Source organism: Camelus dromedarius, chromosome 15 (genome assembly GCF_036321535.1).
Source record: "Camelus dromedarius isolate mCamDro1 chromosome 15, mCamDro1.pat, whole genome shotgun sequence".
Classification (NCBI taxonomy): domain Eukaryota; kingdom Metazoa; phylum Chordata; class Mammalia; order Artiodactyla; family Camelidae; genus Camelus; species Camelus dromedarius.
The window spans coordinates 29,924,671-29,943,157 of record NC_087450.1 but is presented as its reverse complement, the minus strand read 5'-3'; the positions used below and the strand labels follow the sequence as shown (position 1 = coordinate 29,943,157).

Here is an 18,487-nt window from a genome sequence, read left to right as displayed (position 1 = left end):
GAGTGGTTTTTGTTGTGTTTTTTTTAAACTGTTACATATTATGACTATTTATTATGTTAAGCTTCCTATAAAATAATGCATGCTGTATTTTGGTGGGAAAAGTAACCAGAAATTACTCTTGGACCTAGAAAGATAAGCTAGTGCAGGCTAAGAAATGGGAATATTCTGAAAAACAAAAACATGCAGAAAAGCACAAAACTTACTGTCGTGGTAACAAGGAAAAGAAACACTAAGGACTACAAGGCAGTAATGTCTTAGATGATCTGTGGACTTACACTCCAGGTTATGGAGTTAAATACCACTGAAAAGCAAACAGAAATTACACAGCAATCAAGCCTTTTGAGTTGTGTGTGCCATTTGATAGATTTTCAGAGTCCATGCTAGGGGGCACTGTTTGAGATGATTGTCTTATAATTAAGGGGAAGGCATGACCTGACTCTATGGTACTGCCCTTAGCATGGAATGAATGTGCAGTGCAGGTAGGTGGTGATGAGTTAAGCTGGAAGGCTTTGCCTATCATCATGTGTATATTGACTGTAACCTTTATTGTGCCTTTCAGAAACACACCAAAGAATTACTTTAGCCAAGTGATCAAAGTTGGCATCACCAGTAGTGGGACAAATGACATTATATATATGCTTCCCGCTGTGATGCAGAGGGAAGGACACATTCACCTACGTATAGGCATACCTCATTTTCTTGTGCTTGCCAGTATTTTTTTTTTTAAACAAATTGAAGGTTTGTGGTAACTCTGCCTTGTAAGATGATGGTTAGCATTTTTTAGCAATAAAGTTACTTTTTAATTTAAGGTGTACACACATACTATCTCACACTTAATAGACCACAGTATAGTGTAAACATAACTTTTATGTGCATTGGGTAACAAAAAAAATTTGTGTGACTTGCTTTATTGTGATACTCACTTTATTGTGGTGGTCTGGACTTGAACCTGCAGTATCTCTGAAGTATACCTATAGTATTGACCAAAATATTTAACCTGAATAGTAATAAGAAAAAAGAATTAGATAAAATTAGATTATAGGATATACTTTTTAAGGCCTGAACTCTTTAAAAATGTCAGTGTCATGGAAGCAAAAAAGAACTGGGCAGGCTCTGTTCTAGGAAAAGGAGACTTAAAGGGACGGGACAGTCAAAGGCAGTGGATAGATGACCCTTGATTGGATCCAGGGCTCGGGGTTGGAATTGAGGAATTGTTGTAAAGGAGACTCTTGGGACAAATTGGCAAAGTTTAGTGTGAAATAATATGGTATCAGTGTCACATTTCTTGGGTGTGTATTGTGATTAAGTAGGAAGATGTCCTTGTTCTTAGGATATGCGTGCTGAATTATTTAGGGGTGATAAGTCACTTAAAAAGTATGAGCATGCATAATTCTATAAAATGTTTACTACTGAATTTTTATAGTAAATCAGAAAGAAAAACAAAACTTTTAAAGTGTTTTAGTATACTTTATATATTTGTGTTGAGATGAATGAAATTTGTAGAGATTACATTTTTGCTTGGTGGTATCAGATAATCTTCTAGTTGAATTATATTCCTGAGCCTAGATTGCATTTTAAGGATCCTAAAAAACACTATATGTTCAAACTGGGAGTTTTTCTCAAAAATAATAATTAATATTCATTAGGCGCCTAGTAGGTTAAAGCTGCTAGATTTTAATATTTAAATTGAAGGTTTTGTATTTGGAGTCACCTTGAATTTAAATGAAACTTCGTCATAGTCTAATATACACATCATAAACTATCTTTATTAAAAATGTAATGGGTCATTTTTATAGTTTTCTATCTTGCTGTTAAATCAGACAAGGTGGTCTGTTAAGAGCCAGATGATGTGAGATACCAAGTATAGACTCTTAATTAAGAGGCTTTGGTTTTTTAAAAAAATATTTATTATAAACCTATTTTGTTGGTATGTTAGAAATTACATGAATTAAAGTAATTATAGTAAGTAAGTACTCCAGTAGTATCTTGGTAACTCACAGGTTCCTGTTGCTGCTTGATAGGGTAGTGTGGACTCTTTCCCACCCCACTCCCATCCCCCATAAGTGGTGAAACAGTAAGAATTATTTGTATTTGGCCATTTATAAGTTAATTTTTATTTTCAAAAAATACTTTATCACTTTTATGGGGAACAAGGGAATCAAAGATGAGTCAAATTTCCTGCCATTTAATTAAACTTATAATGGTGTATTTTCCTAAAATTAAACACTATTCTCTTAAATTTCTCGTGAAGCTTTTGACACATTGATGTCCATGTGATAGTTCCACGTGACACATGTGTCTGTTCCACCAACTCCTCTAACCTATTAAAATTTTTAATCTATTCTGAAAATTTTTACCTTTTTTATTGCCTAATCATGGTTTGCTTAGCATGTGTCAGGGACTGTTTAATGTATATAATAGCTTTTATTTTTAATGTTCTAGCAGGATAGAATCTTGTTGAAAGTGTTTGAAGTGACAATTATGAATCTAAATTTATGCTGAAATTTCACTGCATGGGAAAAAAAACTCGTGACAATCTTTTTTTCACCCAAGTAACAATCTTGATGTTTACATTATATCTTGTTACCTGGTATTTGCAGGTTTCTTAATGATAATTGTGAAATGTCACCCTGGTTTCAGTCTTTTCCAGTTTAGAAGTGTGCCTCAGTTATCACTGCACCCTGCTTTTCTTCCCTTACCAGTATGTCATGAAAGCTTTTGCTTTTTCTTTTTTTTTTTTAACCTCTACTTCATTTCTTTATATAAGCAGCTATGGGCTTTTATATTTTATTGGATTTTGGTAAGGGAGGGCATCATACCCTATTTTTGAAATCTGTTCATAATAGGGGAAGATGTAACAACACATTTTAACCTTAGGTTGAGTCTTAGGTGTTCCTTTCAAGTTTAGTTATGACAAACCTTTGTTAATTTTAAAAATTATGTAAGTTAGTAAATGGATTTTGAATTCCCAAATGAGGGAGGGTTAAATTTATTCTTATAGCTGCTTATATGTACTTTTTTTTCTTATTCAATATTCCTGTATACATTTTCTGTTTATATGCAGGCTATGTAGAACCGATGCAGACACTCAATGATGTGTTGGCTCAGCTAGATGCTGTCGTCAGCTTTGCTTATGTGTCAAATGGAGCTCCTGTTCCATATGTACGGCCGGTCATTTTGGAGAAAGGACAAGGAAGAATTACACTGAAAGCATCCAGACATGCTTGTATTGAAGTTCAAGATGAAGTTGCATTTATTCCTAATGATGTTCACTTTGAAAAAGATAAACAGATGTTCCATATCATTACTGGTAAAAAAACCTAGTTGATGGGCTTTTGGGGAGTAATGTGTCCCCTGTTTTATGTTGGAGTAGAAATATATTTAAAATTGAAGAAGAAAATCCTAGTTTTTGACCTTAGAAAGAACATTTTTCATACTAGTTAGTAGTATATTAATAATATATAAATGAATGAATGAATATGTGAATGAACAGAATGAAACTTCTAGGGATTCAGTGCATTTAAAATGAACATCTCTTGGGAGAGGAGAGTATAGCTCAGTAGTAGAATGCATGCTTAGTATGCTTGACGTCCTGGGTTCAATCCCCAGTACCTCCATAAATAAATAAATAACCTAATCTTCCTCCTCCTCCAATAAAAATAAAAAATAAGTAAAATGAACATCTCTTCCCTTTGGGCCAGACCTTCAATAGTGAGGTCATTAAAGTTCAAGCAGAATTGGCTGCTGGAATGACTTCAGCTTAGGGTAGCAATTCTTTAAAGACATGGTACTCTATTCATATGAAACTCTAAAAAAGTAGACCTGCTTATAGGCTAATGCAGCACTCTCAAACTAAAGTATTTTGAGAGATCTTAACCAGATTCTAGAAAACAGAAGTGGTTGGGGTGGGAGTGGTAGGAGTCTTTGGGCAAATGTGTTTGGGGAGCAGTCAATGATTGTATTTTATTTCCCCAAATGGATTTTTAAGTTGTTCATATAATCTAAACCATTAATTGGTAAATTGCACATTTTCTAAAAGTAGGGTCATGTCTTTGGGTTCTAGTGTGAAGTTTACTTGATTTGAAGGATTTGCTCATACTGATCCATTGTCTAATAGATCCATTTATTAATGAGTCATACTATTTAGCTAATTAATCAATTAGGTCTGCATTTCATAAAATTATCTTTCAGGCAGCTCTGTGAGCTGTGGGGAAACGTCAGTATGGTTTTTCTAGACCATAGTCAAATTATAGGTAAGGTGTATTTTTCATGAGTCCTTTTGATGAAGGGCACAGTGTAGGTTTGTCTGAAGAGAAAACAGCATTATTTTAGGGAGCAGTGTAAGGCAGTAACTGTCCATGCCTTGAGGCAGCCTGTGGCTCTGCTTCTTGTATGCTGTATCACATGACCTAGGTTATTAGTCACTCATGTGCAATTTAGAACTAACAGTCAATTTTTTAGTAGCAAAAATAAATTAATAATCTTGTTTGTTGGTATAATTTATTTTATAGGTCCAAATATGGGCGGTAAATCAACATATATTCGCCAAACTGGAGTGGTAGTTCTCATGGCCCAAATTGGGTGTTTTGTGCCATGTGAGTCGGCAGAGGTGTCCATTGTGGACTGCATCTTGGCCCGGGTAGGGGCCGGGGACAGTCAGTTGAAAGGAGTCTCCACATTCATGGCTGAAATGTTAGAAACTGCTTCTATTCTCAAGTAAGTGTGTTTCCCAGTCTTCTGGAAATGGAAATGAATGTCCTTGTCCTTTGAGAAGTAAATTTGCAGATTCATCTATAAAACATCTGCAGTCTTTTATCTCGTTTAATAGTTTTCCTGTGAACTTTATACACTTTATACTGTCTTGAAAGGATGACTGGCCATAGTTGTGGAAAGCTTCTTTGATTTTTAAAGTTGTCTTCTTAAGGTTACTGGTAGTTGTTCACCTTACAAATCTCCCCACTGCCATGCTTTTACTTGAACTGTTCACACTACCTGAACGGTCCTTCCTTGCCCTTTACCCAAGTCCTTTCTAATCTTTACAGGCCCTTAATGACAGAAATTCTACTTCTCTGAAGACTTTCCTTGTCACTTGAGCCTAAGGTCATGACTGTTTCTTTGAACTCTTTGACATAACTGTAATTTATTAGCTTTTTATTTTAGAGGTTATGAAATCTCTTGTCTTTATTTCACTATTTAAGAGCTTTGAAGACAGGGAGGCTATGCCTTCTGTTTCTTGGGGTCTTCTAAAGTACTTTGCATATAGTAGATCCTTAGTAAATTATGTGTTGATTATTGTTTGTGAGGAATTATAAAAGCAATACTAATGTTTGGTATATTAATTAGTCAACAAGTTAATATTCATAACATAAAAGTTTAAAGAAATAAGTAGAAGATGCCGGTAGCATTTCACAGAAAAAGAAATGAGCAGTAAGCACATGAAGAACTGTCAGAATCTCTAATTTAAAAAAGTTTCCCCTCCTTACATTTGGTGAAAGAGAAAAGAAAATGCTAACATCTGGTATAGGTAGGGCTGTGGCAGGCACACAGATTTATGTGATCACACAGCATTCTTTTTTTTAAAATCCTGACTGATTTGATTGTCAAGAAATGAATGATAGCTGCTTTATTTGGAAATTCTTAGATTACAACTAGTGAGATTGGTAATTTAAAAACTATTTATTCACCATTTGTTTTCCCTTACACCAGTTGTTTGTTCATGTCCATACCCATGTTCCTACTGAAGTTTTAGTGTTATTTATTGACTTTGTTGAATTTCTGTATATATTAAAGATAATTAATCTGTTACTTTTGTGGCACTTCTTTTCCATTGTGTTGCCTTAATTTTGTTTTTTTGCATTACCACATGCTATGTTATGGGAAATTTTCATGTAATTATGTGTCTTAGGTCTGCAACCAAAGATTCTTTAATAATCATAGATGAATTGGGAAGAGGAACCTCTACCTACGATGGATTTGGGTTAGCGTGGGCTATATCAGAGTACATTGCAACAGAGATTGGTGCTTTTTGCATGTTTGCAACTCATTTTCATGAACTTACTGCCTTGGCCAATCAGATACCAACTGTTAATAATCTACATGTCACAGCACTAACTACCAAACAGAGCTTGACTATGCTGTATCAAGTGAAGAAAGGTGAGTGCATACCACTGGAGTGCTATAAATTCAGAGTGTTATTACCTATGGAATCATTAGTAGTTGCCTTATTCTACATTAGGATGAATTATTGATGTTTTTACAAAACACATTTACCGCTTAATTTACAATCTAGGGATGGGGTCTTGGTGTATTATCTATATTTCTGTGTCTCATAGTAGAACCTCATTTTAAAACAATCACAGAAAGAATAATCTATACTCTTGAACATCATCACTGAGGGATTTTGTACTGCCTCTCATTGGCAGCACATTTTCCTGTCAGATTAGCTACTGGATATTAACAATAAGCTTTGAAGGTCTAAGTCTCTGGCTATTACTGTTTAATAGACTGTTATAATTACTATATTGTTAAGGGTGTGTTATATAAACAAGTTAATTTAAAACTAGGGTTTCCAGAAATCCTGAAATTCTTGGTAGTTATCAGGTAAGGGATGACTTACTCCTTGGCTTTTCACTTTTTCAGTAAACTTTGTCATTAGTGGGTCTGGCAGCTAATCAGATTTCTGAGTTGATGAGATTAACATACTATAAGGTTTTTATTGCTTAAACATTTCACCAGTTATCAGAACAGCTTTTTCAGATGGCTTTCTGATTTTTCATGAAAAATGCATTTTTCTGCATCAGTTGTATACAAATGAGATAATATTTTTGGATCTTTGTTGCTTATGCTTCCATACGAATCCTTTTGAGTTACTGTTTGCATTATTATTATTGATAGAGAATATAGATACTCCTAGTTGGACCCAGCATTTAGCATGAAGTTGAGGTTTTGCTTTTAAATCATTGTTTGTATTCTGTGTGACAAAGAAATGGGTTCAGAATACTAAAAAAGACCAGATGATGTTTGGAGAAGATAGGAATAGATACACCCTTCACTGTGGATGTTTATCAAACATTTGCTTCTATTTTATTTTTGTTTCTCTGAGCTGTGCACAGTATCCAGCTCTAGAATGCATGGGGTAAATAACTAGGCCAAAAGAAATTTACAGTTGAGGCCAGAATGGGAGCTCTGTAGTCACTCCGTGAACATGATTTGTATTAAACATTTAGAAGGAATTTTAAGTTAGTTTATTTTCTGCAAATGGGGATGAAGTTAACCTACCTAGCCTGAAAATTTGCTGAACTAGATTTGGGTCAGAAATTTCATTGTCATTTGATCATAAGCCTATATTTTGAATTAAGTGCTCCTATTAATTAGTGACACCTTTATCTTTTTTTCATAGTACTTTAGTTCCTCCCTTATAAAATGAGAAAACCTCAGATATATTGCATTGATTAATTTTTCTCCAGATTCAGATATTTGTCTAGCCCTTTGAGGATTATCATCAAGCTTCTCCCTGCTACTTTTATTTTTCCTACTACATTTGTCAAGTTAAAATATAGCTCTGGGTGCCAAGTCATAATCACTTTTCACTGGAGGCATAATTAAAATTCCTTTATCTGAGTTACTCTGAAACATTTGGCTAATTTATTTGAAATAATACAAAATTAAGTTTCCTAATGACAAGGTTAGTTCCATCTACATAAATTGCTGTCTCCTCCTACTTTGCCTCACCCACTCCCCAAATTTCTTGTAGGTGTCTGTGATCAGAGTTTTGGGATTCATGTTGCTGAGCTTGCTAATTTCCCCAAGCATGTTATTGAGTACGCTAAACAAAAAGCCCTGGAACTAGAGGAGTTTCAGAATATTGGAGAACCAAGAGAATATGATGAAATGGAACCAGCAGCAAAGAGGTGCTATCTGGAAAGAGAGGTTTGGCAGACTGTTTTTGTAGTTATTTTTTTTCCTATGTGATTCTGATGTTTATTTATCATTCATTATTGGCTTCACCACTACGAACATCTACATGATTGAAAGACAGCATTTCAGGTACCAGATTTCAGAAGTAGGTGATTAGAAATGTTAGTGTAGGTTTAAAATACATAGTTCAAAGGAATTACAGAGGTCCATACATGTCTTCAATTACTTCATAAACAAATAGGTCAAGTCTGCATATTTACTCAGTGCTTAGTTAAAATGATAGAGAAATGAACATAGTTCCTGCCCTCTAGTTGTTTAGAAACTAGTCAGGGAGATAATAATTGTGAATGTGTCATAGAGAATGTGACAAAGTGGTGTGTGACAAATATTTACTCAGGAAAGCTCTCTGTGGGCAGGATGTTTCAGGTCTTGTTGAAGTAGATCTTAAATTGGGCCTTCTGACTGGTGGGTGAAATTTAGATGTTTAGACAGAAAGGTACAAGCATATGCCCAATGTATTTTTTTTAAATTAAAGAATTATTAGTTTTCTGTAATAACGAAAATAAAAGAATCTTAATTTACTTCTGGGTCCTGAAACATTTCCTGTGGTTATACATTGTGACAACTTCTTGTCACATTCTAGTTTTTATCCAGTGAATTCTTTGTTCTTACTTGAAGGATAGATGGTGTTACAGTAATAGAAGATGTGTATGGTTTTTGAGCTTAAAAGATAAGGTTTTATCTGTTGTAGCTATGTAAGCAGGAGAAATGTGTTGTAACTTGCTAATAGTTTTAAGTATGGAAGGTTGCCATCCTGGTTATGAACTGGTCTTGATATCAGCCCCACAGTTATCAATGATCTGAGATTAGGTAGACCCCTTTATGTAATCTGTGATTTCCAATTAGAACAGAAGTTACATACTTTTGACAATATTAATTACAATATATTTTCTAAAATTTTAAGCTAAAGGAGACATGTAACAACACATAACTGTCAATGTTACTCTATCTAGATTTTATTTTAATTTGGGAAAAAAAGGCACTTGTTATTTAATAGAGATGTATTTCCTATTTATCTTACCATTTGCATTACCTTTCACCTTTAAGGTACTTTTATCAGCTGGCTCCCTGGTGAAAAGCTGACTTCTTAGTTTGGCTTCGTATACAGTAATAAACATCATATCCTTTGCCAGGCACTGTTACTCTTTAATTCTCGCAACAGCCCTGTGTGGTTGGTAATATTATTGTCCCCATTTAATGGATGAGGAATGTGTGTTCAGGAATTTGCCCACAGGACACATAGCAAGTAATAGTCATGTTCTTTGGAATGGCAATAAGTAGGCAGTAACATAAACAAAGAAGAAACATCTGTGTGTGTGTTTGTGTGTGTAGAGTATTAAATTTTCAGGGACTGTTTATGCCTTAACAGTATTTGTAAACCTTGAGCTCTTTTTTCCCCAGAAGGCTAAGTTTATATATCAGCTTTAAAAACTAAGGAATCTGGGAACTACTAAAATATTCAGTCTCTTTGTCATTAGCAGCTGAAAATATATTTATAAATATCTTTTTAATGAATTGCTATGAAGAAATATGATCAACTAAAGGCTTTGCTATAAATTCTAGATGGTGCGCACTTAAAATTTAAAGGATGTTTAAATATTGGGTGGCGTGTTTAGATTGAAATTTAATGAAACAATTCATTACTATTTAATGTGACTTTTAGAAAATTTATTTTAAATACTAATGGAACTTTCACATGTTTTTCAGCAAGGTGAAAAAATTATTCAAGAGTTTCTCTCCAAGGTGAAGCAAGTGCCCTTTTCTGAAATGTCAGAAGAAAACATCACAATAAAGTTAAAACAGCTGAAAGCTGAGGTGATAGCAAAGAATAATAGTTTTGTAAATGAAATCATTTCACGAATAAAGGTTACTATGTGAGAAAACCGCACTAATGAAATGAAGATAATATTAAGCTGTATCTGTAATGCTTTTGTATTGTTTTATATTAACCCTTTTCCCATAGTGTTGGCAGTTGATGCTTAGGATATCAAGTTAATAAAATTTTAGTATACTTTGCTCTACCTGAGTATATTTTTAAAGATCTTTATTTTGAAAACTGAGAGCTGTAACTGAGGAATACTTAAATGGACATGGGCAGTAGTAGGCAATATGTTGAATTTTATAAATAAAATGTAGTTTTTAGAATTTGATATATGTTGTATTTCTTTGTAATGAGACTTTTACACATATTTATTCCCAAATGGTTTGGAAGAAACAAATAGTGTAGAGACTTTGTGGGGGAAAAAAAAAACTAGGGGCTCTTAAAGCTAGAAGGAACCATGGAAATCATTTCCAGTGATTTCCCAGAGTGTCCATCTGTTGGCGGGAGCCAGGTTTGCTGTATATGCATTAGCCAGGGAACTTATTATAAATCCAGAGTCCTAGTGTGATCTTCCACCCCATCTGCCATTCTCCCACCCCCAGTCTGTGATGTGACTTGAACAAAATCTTTCAGATTGGGAACCCTGATTTAGTCTACTTTTATTTTCCAGGGAAAGATGGAGAAGTTAAGAGTTGAGTGGATGGTCCTGCTGAACATGGGAAGAAAAGGATGGTCTTTTTAATAAATGGTGATGGGATGATGGGTTATTCATATAGGAACAAAATGAAAGTGGATCCCTATTCCACACCATATATAAAACAACTCCAGTGAATTTTTGACCAAAATGTACAAAGCAACACTACCAAGTTTTTAGTGTTTATAGTTCTACAGAAAATAATAAGGGAAGTATTTTTATGAATATTTGGGAAATATTATGAAATTGGTTTTGGGAAAGATTTCTTAAGTGACAAACACCATGCGTAATCTTTGACACAGTTATATTGAAATTAAGAACCTTTTTTCATTAGAAAGCATCACAAAGTAAGAAGACTACAGTTAACTCTTGAACAACGGAGAGGTTAGGGGCACTGACTTCCTGTGTAGTCAAAAATCCATAGTCCCTCCATGTCCACGGTCTGCATCTGTAGATTCAATCAATTGTGGATCTTGCAGTATTGCAGTACATATTTACTGAAAAAAACCCAAGTGTAAGTGGGTTAGTGTAGTTCAAATCTGTGTTGTTCATGGGACAACTGTAGCTCTGTAATGGGAGAACATATTGGTGTCACAGTATCAAAGAATTTATATCCAGAATATATAAAGAACTCCTATAAAGTCACTAAATAGACACTTAAGACTTTTTTAGGGGGGGGGTGTAATTGAGGTTTATTTTTTTATGTTAATGAAGGTACTGGGGATTGAACCTAGGGCCTCGTGCATGCTAAGCATATACTCTACCAGTTAAAATCAAAGGACCTAAATAGATAATTTTCCAAGGAAGATGAGCAAATGGCCAGTAAGCACATGAAAAGATGCAGGACGTCATCAGGGAAATGCACATCCAAACCACGGGGAGCTACACTTAACACTCACTAGGATAGCTAAAAGCAAAAGTCGGATAACCAGTACTGATGAGAATATGGAGAGATTGGAAGACTGCTGTGAAAATGTAAAATGTGCAGTCACTTTTGGAAAGCAGTCTGGCATTTTCTCAAATAAAGATAAGAGTTACCAGATGACCCAGTATTTCCATTCCTATGGATATATCCAAGAGAAATAAACATGTTTACACAAAAACTTCTACATAAATGTTTATAGCAGAATTACAATAGGGAAGAAGTGGAAATAACCCAATGTCCGTCAATGGATTAAATGGATGGATATACAAAATGTAGGATATCCATGCAATGGACTGTTAATTGGCCATGAAAGAAATGAAGGACTGATACAGGCCAAAGCTAGGATGAACCTTGGAAATATCAGTTAAGAAGCCAGTCATAAGAGTCTATGAACTACATGATTCTGTCTGAATGAAAGGCCAGAATAGGAAAAGCTATAGAAACAGTAGATTAGCAGTTGCATGGCTGGCGGGCAGAGAGTGGACAGCTAGGGAGGTGATAACTAAAGGGTGTGGAGGTTTTTTTTGAGATGAAAATGTTCTAAAACTGATGATGGTTGCACCTATCTGAATATACTAAAAACCACTGAATCATACACTTTAAATGTGTGATGTAAATTATATCTCAAAACATTTTAAAAGAAATTAATCAGTTAAAAAAAAAATTCAGGCACTTTACCCAGGGAGAAATCTAAATGATCCATACACATGAAAAGGTCCTCAACACCAGTGAGAAAAATGAAAAAAACCTCCCGACTCTGCCCTCCCCACCAGACTGACAGTCATTTACAATGTGATTATGCCAACTCTTGTTGAGAAAATGGAACAATACTGCTAGAGAGAATAATTAGTAAAGTTGAAAATACGCATAGGACCCAGCAGTCCTGCTCCTAGGTGCATACTTGGGAGGTGCTTGTACATGCTGTGCTATGATGTGTACACAAGAATGCGATAGACCCACAATGGAAACAACCCAGCTATGAAAACAAACTACAGCTACACAAAATAACAGATGGAATCTTAGAAACCAAGTAAAAGAAATGACAGATAAAAGATAATACATTTTTTTTCCCAATCATAGGAAGTTGAAGAATCGGTAAAATACTGTTTGGTGGTGCATTCATAGGAGATGAGACTCTAAAGAAAAACAAGAACGTGAATATGTAAGTCAGGAGAGTGGTTGTGGGCGCTGATGGGGAGGGGGCTTCTAGAAGGCTTCTGGGGCACTACAGCATTCTTTTTTTTGACCAGAATGGTGGTCATGCAGGTGCTTGCTTTATAGTTATTGCCAAAGTGTGCAGTTATTTTGTAAGCACTTAGTTTGGTATGAGAACAAATGAAAATTTAAGACCAATAAGCCCTTTAAAAATGCTCATCTTAATTTACCATGCTCTTTTTCATCATTGTTGATAATTTAGAGTGAGTTACATCAGTTTTTCTTTTCTGGATGTCAAAAGCTTGGGGAGAAGGCAAACTTACAGAGAAAAAATGTCAGTGTGGACATTTTTATTGGTTTACAAAATCACGAAGTTGCTTATAAGTGGAAGACTTTCATGTAATTCAAAAGGCAGTTTTAAAATTCTAGTGAAATATTTCATCCCCTGGTTAGCTGTGAATGAGTGTTTTTAGGTTGCTGCACAAAAGCATGTATAAAATGGAAATCAGCCCGTGGTTTTAGTCGTTAGGGCTACAAGAAATGGGGGGAGATGTCGATTCTAAGAAAACTTGTAGTCTCTCAAACTCTGATAAATCAGACAGCTTTCATTTCTCTAAAAAAGACTTAATGTTTAGTTCTGAGGTTTTTTGAAAATGAAAACACTCATAATAGACCTGTTGTTTAAGATGTTTCAGACTTAAGCTGCGCTTATTACATGAATATGCTAATGAAGCAACCAGTTTCCTTCCTTTTGGGATGGTAGATGTAAAGTGAAAGATAAACTAATCTCTGACCTGTCAAAAGACAGTTGCATTTAAAAATCTTAATTGTAATGTGGTTTGGTTTTTCTTCTTCCCTCAAACATGAACTTGGATAATACAAGGATAGAGCCGAACCTATAAATACTATCCAAGATTTAGAACTCAACCATACTGTTACTGTGAAATCTGTTGGCCACATAACCAGGTTTCTGAGAAAATACATGGGTTTTTTGCATTTTTTAAAAATTAGCACTAAGAATCCATCCAAGATGCAATTGTTTTTGTAATTAGATTTTTCTTCTTAAAATACTCTTGTGAGGGTAAAAATTGTAACAGAACAGAAGAAAGATGTTTTAGGATATATTTAAAGAATAACTTTTCCCCCATAAAATCTCAATGTTCCACATACTAAGCACATCCTGTTAGACTTCATGAGCATTAAATGCATCTTCTATCCTTGGTCTTTCTGCATTTAGCTTTTTTGGGAAGTATGTTTTTACCCACAGCATATGGTATGAGCTGCTGATTCAGTACTGAGTGGCTCTTTAAGCTTGTTAGTTATATTCTGTTGATTAAGATGCTGTGCAGAATAGTCAGAAGGAAAGCCAGTCCCTGGTCTGAAATAAATTAAACAATGTTAATCAGCTTATGGGGAAGAACACATGAGTAAAGAAAATTTTCCTATTCAAAGGAAATCTCTTAATTACTGCCTTCCTAGGGTCAGTGTGTTTGGAATAAGGAGGTAGGGTGTGGCTGGCGAGGATGATTAAAGTACCCAGAATGATACACATATTTTCAGGCAGAAACTGGAAGTGGAGCCCAAGTTAAAATAATAGTTTTCTGCCTGATGTACTCCCCACTCCAGTTCCCTTGAGAGATTGAGCTGCTGCTTTCTCTTATTCGGCTCCAGAATTTACCTATTTGGCCAGCTTTCAGGTGTCTGTGGACACTGTGTACATGGCTAGGGTATCCCAGAGGATGTAGCCCCTCTCTCTGCAGGCAGCAGTGCCTCTGGTCTCTGAGGAGGGAAGTGGGGAGCCCTAGCCTTGCCTTTGACACAGTAGCTTCCCCACTGTCCTGGAAGCAACAGTGTTTCATGTCAGACAGTGTTAGGAACATGATCCAAATTCAGTGTATGTTAGCATATTTTTACATTGGCATGTGGTTTGTCCAAACAGAAGTGCTCAAACACATCTTTGATCCAGCTATATGAGAACTCAGCAGGGGCATGAACAATACGGGATGCTGGGCAGCCTTCACTGGAGCATCCTGATCTTATTTCTAGACTTGGTAAATAGAAGACCACACTGCTGCGGCCTTTGCTTCACCTTAAAGAGGTAAAGAGAAGTTATAAACTCCTTTAAATGGTTAAATTGAGAAGGAAGGAAAATTCTGTCAGTGGACCATTTCTTTTTCTAACAAAGCAACAATGGTAATGAATTCCTCGGTGTTCAGAATCAACCAGTAAACGAACCATAGTGATTAACTTGTTTTATCACACTATTACTATTGCTTTTATTTCCTAGAATTTTGTTGAACTTAGCAGTTATAATTAGCAGTCAGTTTAGTTTTATGAATAATATTGAATGGAGAGCACTGAAAATCAAGTTAAGTATAGTTAAATCAAATTAAGACAATGCAAGTATTTTCAGTTCAGCCACTGATCTGAAATTTTATTATGCATCACCCACCTAGAAAGATGTATTTTTATCAATTGTTTCTTCACACAAAGATCAGGACTTCATATTTATGATCAATTCTAATGTGATGTTTTATTGCTAAACATTGGCTTAGCCAAATCTATCATGAAAATGACTTCCCACATTGAATCCTTAATATTACCAAGTAGACGAAAAAATTGGCAACATTAAATACTTTGTGAATATCTGAAAAGTGCGAGGTGCTGTACTGGGCTCCTCAAAATATTACTCCTCTTGCCAGGTAGGAATAGCTCAGAGGTAGAGCACATGCTTAGAATGCATGAGGTTCTGGGTTCAATCCCCAGTTCCTCCATTACAAAAAAAAAACCACTCCTCTTAAGCAATACTGAAAGGTGGGTACTTCTATCACCTGCACATCACACATGAGAACACCTAGGCTCAAAGGTTCAATAATTTGCCCAGGGCACACAGCTAGTAAGTGGCAGAGCTGGGATCAAAACCCCAGTAGTGTGTCCCCCAAATTTTTTCCTTTCCAAAGGCTTAAAATGTAGTTAGCAATCTGAGAAGTACACAAGTGATAAATTTAATCTTCATAAATATTATTTAGTGTCAAAATGAGTGATGTAGGTAATGCAACACAAGTTAAGAAAGCTTGAATGAGGTGTGGTACAGATGTTAAGAAGTACCGTTTTTAATTCTCTTGTGGAAGCTTGTACTCCTGTGGAAGGAGTATACCTTAAATAGGCGGACTATATGGTATGTAAGTTTATATCTTAATGAAGCTGTTAAAAAATAATAGTTTAAATAGATACAATAATAGCTGTGTGTCTGGCAACAACCTATTAGGTAAACACCATCATTATTCCATTTTACCAATGAGCAAGCTGGGGTGTAGAGAACTTAAGTGACTTGCCAAAGATCAGAGATGAGTAGATTAGGAGAGAAGTTATTTTTCTTTCCTGTGAAAGAAATCTGGAGGGAGAAAGGTAAGGCGGCTCCATGAGCGTCAGGGACCCTGATTCTTCGAGCTTGTTTCTCCACGGTGCTCAGTTCTCTTCTCAAGGTCCCCTCATGGCCCAAGATGACTGCTAGTGCTCCAGCCAATGCACCTGCATTTCAGGCAGCAGGAAGGAGTAACCTGCACACATGCTCTTCCTAGCTTTAAGGAAACATAGACGTTGTACACATTGCTTCCACTTAACATCTTGGCCAGAACGGAATCTTGTGTCCACACTGAGAAAGAAATGGAGTCTTTTTGGCTGTTTTCCCTACCTCATAGTGGCAATTCACCAAACTCATTTTGAAGAGTGTTTTGGGAATGGCGAGAGATTTTTACTTTCGTGCTCTGGGATGATGTTTGGTGCTCTGGGGTGATATTTCCTCTTCTGCCCACCATCTTCAATGCCCCACCTTGTCTTTAATATTTATTTCCTTTCAGCATGTCTTGGCTTCTGTTCTTTTCTTCTGTTTCCTGAATAATAACTTCTGTGGACCCCACTGTGTTCTGTGACCCCGTTTCCACTGAATCCAACTAAGCTAAAAACTCAGCACCTTATCTGTCTTGCCCACAGTTCTCAGCACAACAGGCAGGGAGTAGTTTCTCAAGAAACACTTGTGCACAGACTGTGAGCTCCCTGGGGACCTGGACACTGACACCTTGGAGCAGGGACAGTGTGGCCCAATGCAGGTGCTTCTTCCACTGGGCTGTCGTAAGGGGTAGCGGAGCACCTGAACGTTGGCAGGGGTGGAACAAGATGACCCTCCACAGAGAGTAGAGTCAGTTGAAGGCAGGATGCTGAGGGCAGGTGACATGCCCTGGGCCCCATGGCTGGTTGGTGGCAGAGCCATCCTGTAGATTGGGCCTCCTGACCCTCGGGCACCTCCTCCGACCACAGAGCTTCTTAATCAGACACTGATTTCCAGGCAGAGCCTCTTCACACAGGGTCATTAAGTAAAAAAGACATGGATGATACATTTTTATGTATGCAGAAATTGTTTCTCCCCTCCCCTCCTCTTGGGATTGATTAACTTAGCTGGAAGTAGTGAACCTGAACTGAGTTTTGATCACCATATCTAACTGGTAATTTCTGTGCTTGCGCCTTGTTTGCAGACTTTCAGAAGACCATGATACTTACTGAGACGATCCTTTTCTCTCCCTCACTCTCCCACCAGTTTTTCCCTGGGTGTGGGAACTGACAAGCCAGGAAATAAATGAGCTGGAAAAAACAACAGTTTGATTTTTCTAGGCGTTGTGTCATATTTCTAAAGGGCAACCTTGGAAGTGCCGTCTTCCCTTTGGGGAGGAGACAGTGCTTCAGGGACAACTCACTTGGAGGGCTGGCTCCAGGGGAAGGGTGGCTGGGGCAGGACTCACAGTCATTGGCCAGACTCCTTCCTTCCCACAGTCTTGCTGATGGAGGCCCCAGGGTCATCTCCTAGGGTCTTTTGAGGCCATCTCTGTTTTCTTCTGTCTTTTCTCAGTAGATTTTTGTGGCTCTTTTAATGACATTGTCTCTCAGGTCCCTTGGAATCAATCCATGCCTGTCTCTTGGGTCCACCTTGTGTGAAATCAACTCCTTTTTGTTCTCAACTGGCTTCACCGGTTTCAAAGGCAGCCATTCCTCCGAGTTTCTCAGGGGCTGATGAGCAAGTCCATTGACCTGGCGACCTGGTGAGGGACACTTGGTGAGCTTGTGGAAGCATCACAGTCTCCCCGGGGAGCCAGTCCCACCCATGGTGATTCCTTTCCAGACTCTGGGGACACTAGAGGTCTCGGTGACAGTGCAGAGAGGGCACCATCCCCTGGGGGCCCTGGGGACTTGGCCTCTTATTAGCTTGAAGATGTTCTCTTGGGCTTCCCACCTGGGTCCTGGCAGCACAACAGCCAAGTAAGAAGTGGCCCAAACCTCCTTGGTCTGAAGCTGAGTTCCTTCCTTTCCATATGGAGCTTTTATCCTCTCTGGTTCCTTCCTGGAGCTTCTAGATCCTGGCCGTCCTGGCCCCAAATTCTCCCCAGTAGTCCAGGCAGCCTAATGACAGAGTTCCTGGAGCCCCTTTACCACTTTGAATAGTCTAGTGCTAGTCCTTCCTCACCCACAAGCAATTTTGATCTTCCAGTGATGTCAGGCCCGGTGTTTCCTGATCTTTGCTCCGCTAGGGCTGGCCTCATCTTTTCCTGGCTTCTGCCTTCTCCCCTGCCTTTGGGCAGCCCCCACTTTCATTACTTTAGCCCTAGCTCCTACACAGTTTGGGTCTCATGTAGCTATGACAATCCTTGGATTGGTCAGAGCTGGGAGGGCCTTCAGACAACTCCATTGAGTTCAAACACTTGATTTTGATATGAGCAAACCAAGAACCCAAGGTGACACAGGTGGTCTGAAGTGGAATCACTAGAGATGGTAAGCACCTGTGGGCTCCCAGCCCAGGGTGTCTGGGGGAGGCTGGGCTGGACATCCTCCACTGAGCCTTCAGCAAACTCTAATCGACTTTGAC

At 37.3% G+C, this 18,487-nt stretch overlaps 1 protein-coding gene and 1 non-coding gene across 5 annotated transcripts in view; both read left to right on the top strand.

Annotated features, from left to right (window-relative positions):
* MSH2 (mutS homolog 2) overlaps positions 1 to 18,487 on the top strand; it is a 78,144-nt gene that overhangs the window by 52,110 nt on the left and 7,547 nt on the right. The window contains exons 12-19 of one of the 4 annotated variants that reach the window (XM_064494519.1): positions 3,065 to 3,310; positions 4,512 to 4,716; positions 5,906 to 6,153; positions 7,754 to 7,929; positions 9,685 to 9,792; positions 10,470 to 10,490; positions 12,499 to 12,580; positions 14,513 to 14,671. In XM_064494519.1, coding sequence (XP_064350589.1) covers positions 3,065 to 3,310; positions 4,512 to 4,716; positions 5,906 to 6,153; positions 7,754 to 7,929; positions 9,685 to 9,792; positions 10,470 to 10,490; positions 12,499 to 12,543 — 1,049 coding nt within the window. In that variant the 3' untranslated portion in view covers positions 12,544 to 12,580; positions 14,513 to 14,671. Of the gene's footprint in view, positions 1 to 3,064; positions 3,311 to 4,511; positions 4,717 to 5,905; positions 6,154 to 7,753; positions 7,930 to 9,684; positions 10,128 to 10,469; positions 12,581 to 14,512; positions 14,672 to 17,105; positions 17,210 to 18,487 lie in introns of those variants that run through there. The other 3 variants (XM_064494518.1, XM_064494517.1, XM_031466967.2) reach the window with 3 other exon arrangements.
* TRNAS-AGA (transfer RNA serine (anticodon AGA)) lies at positions 15,275 to 15,347 on the top strand. Its single transcript has one exon. It is a non-coding gene; the product is annotated as a tRNA-Ser (tRNA).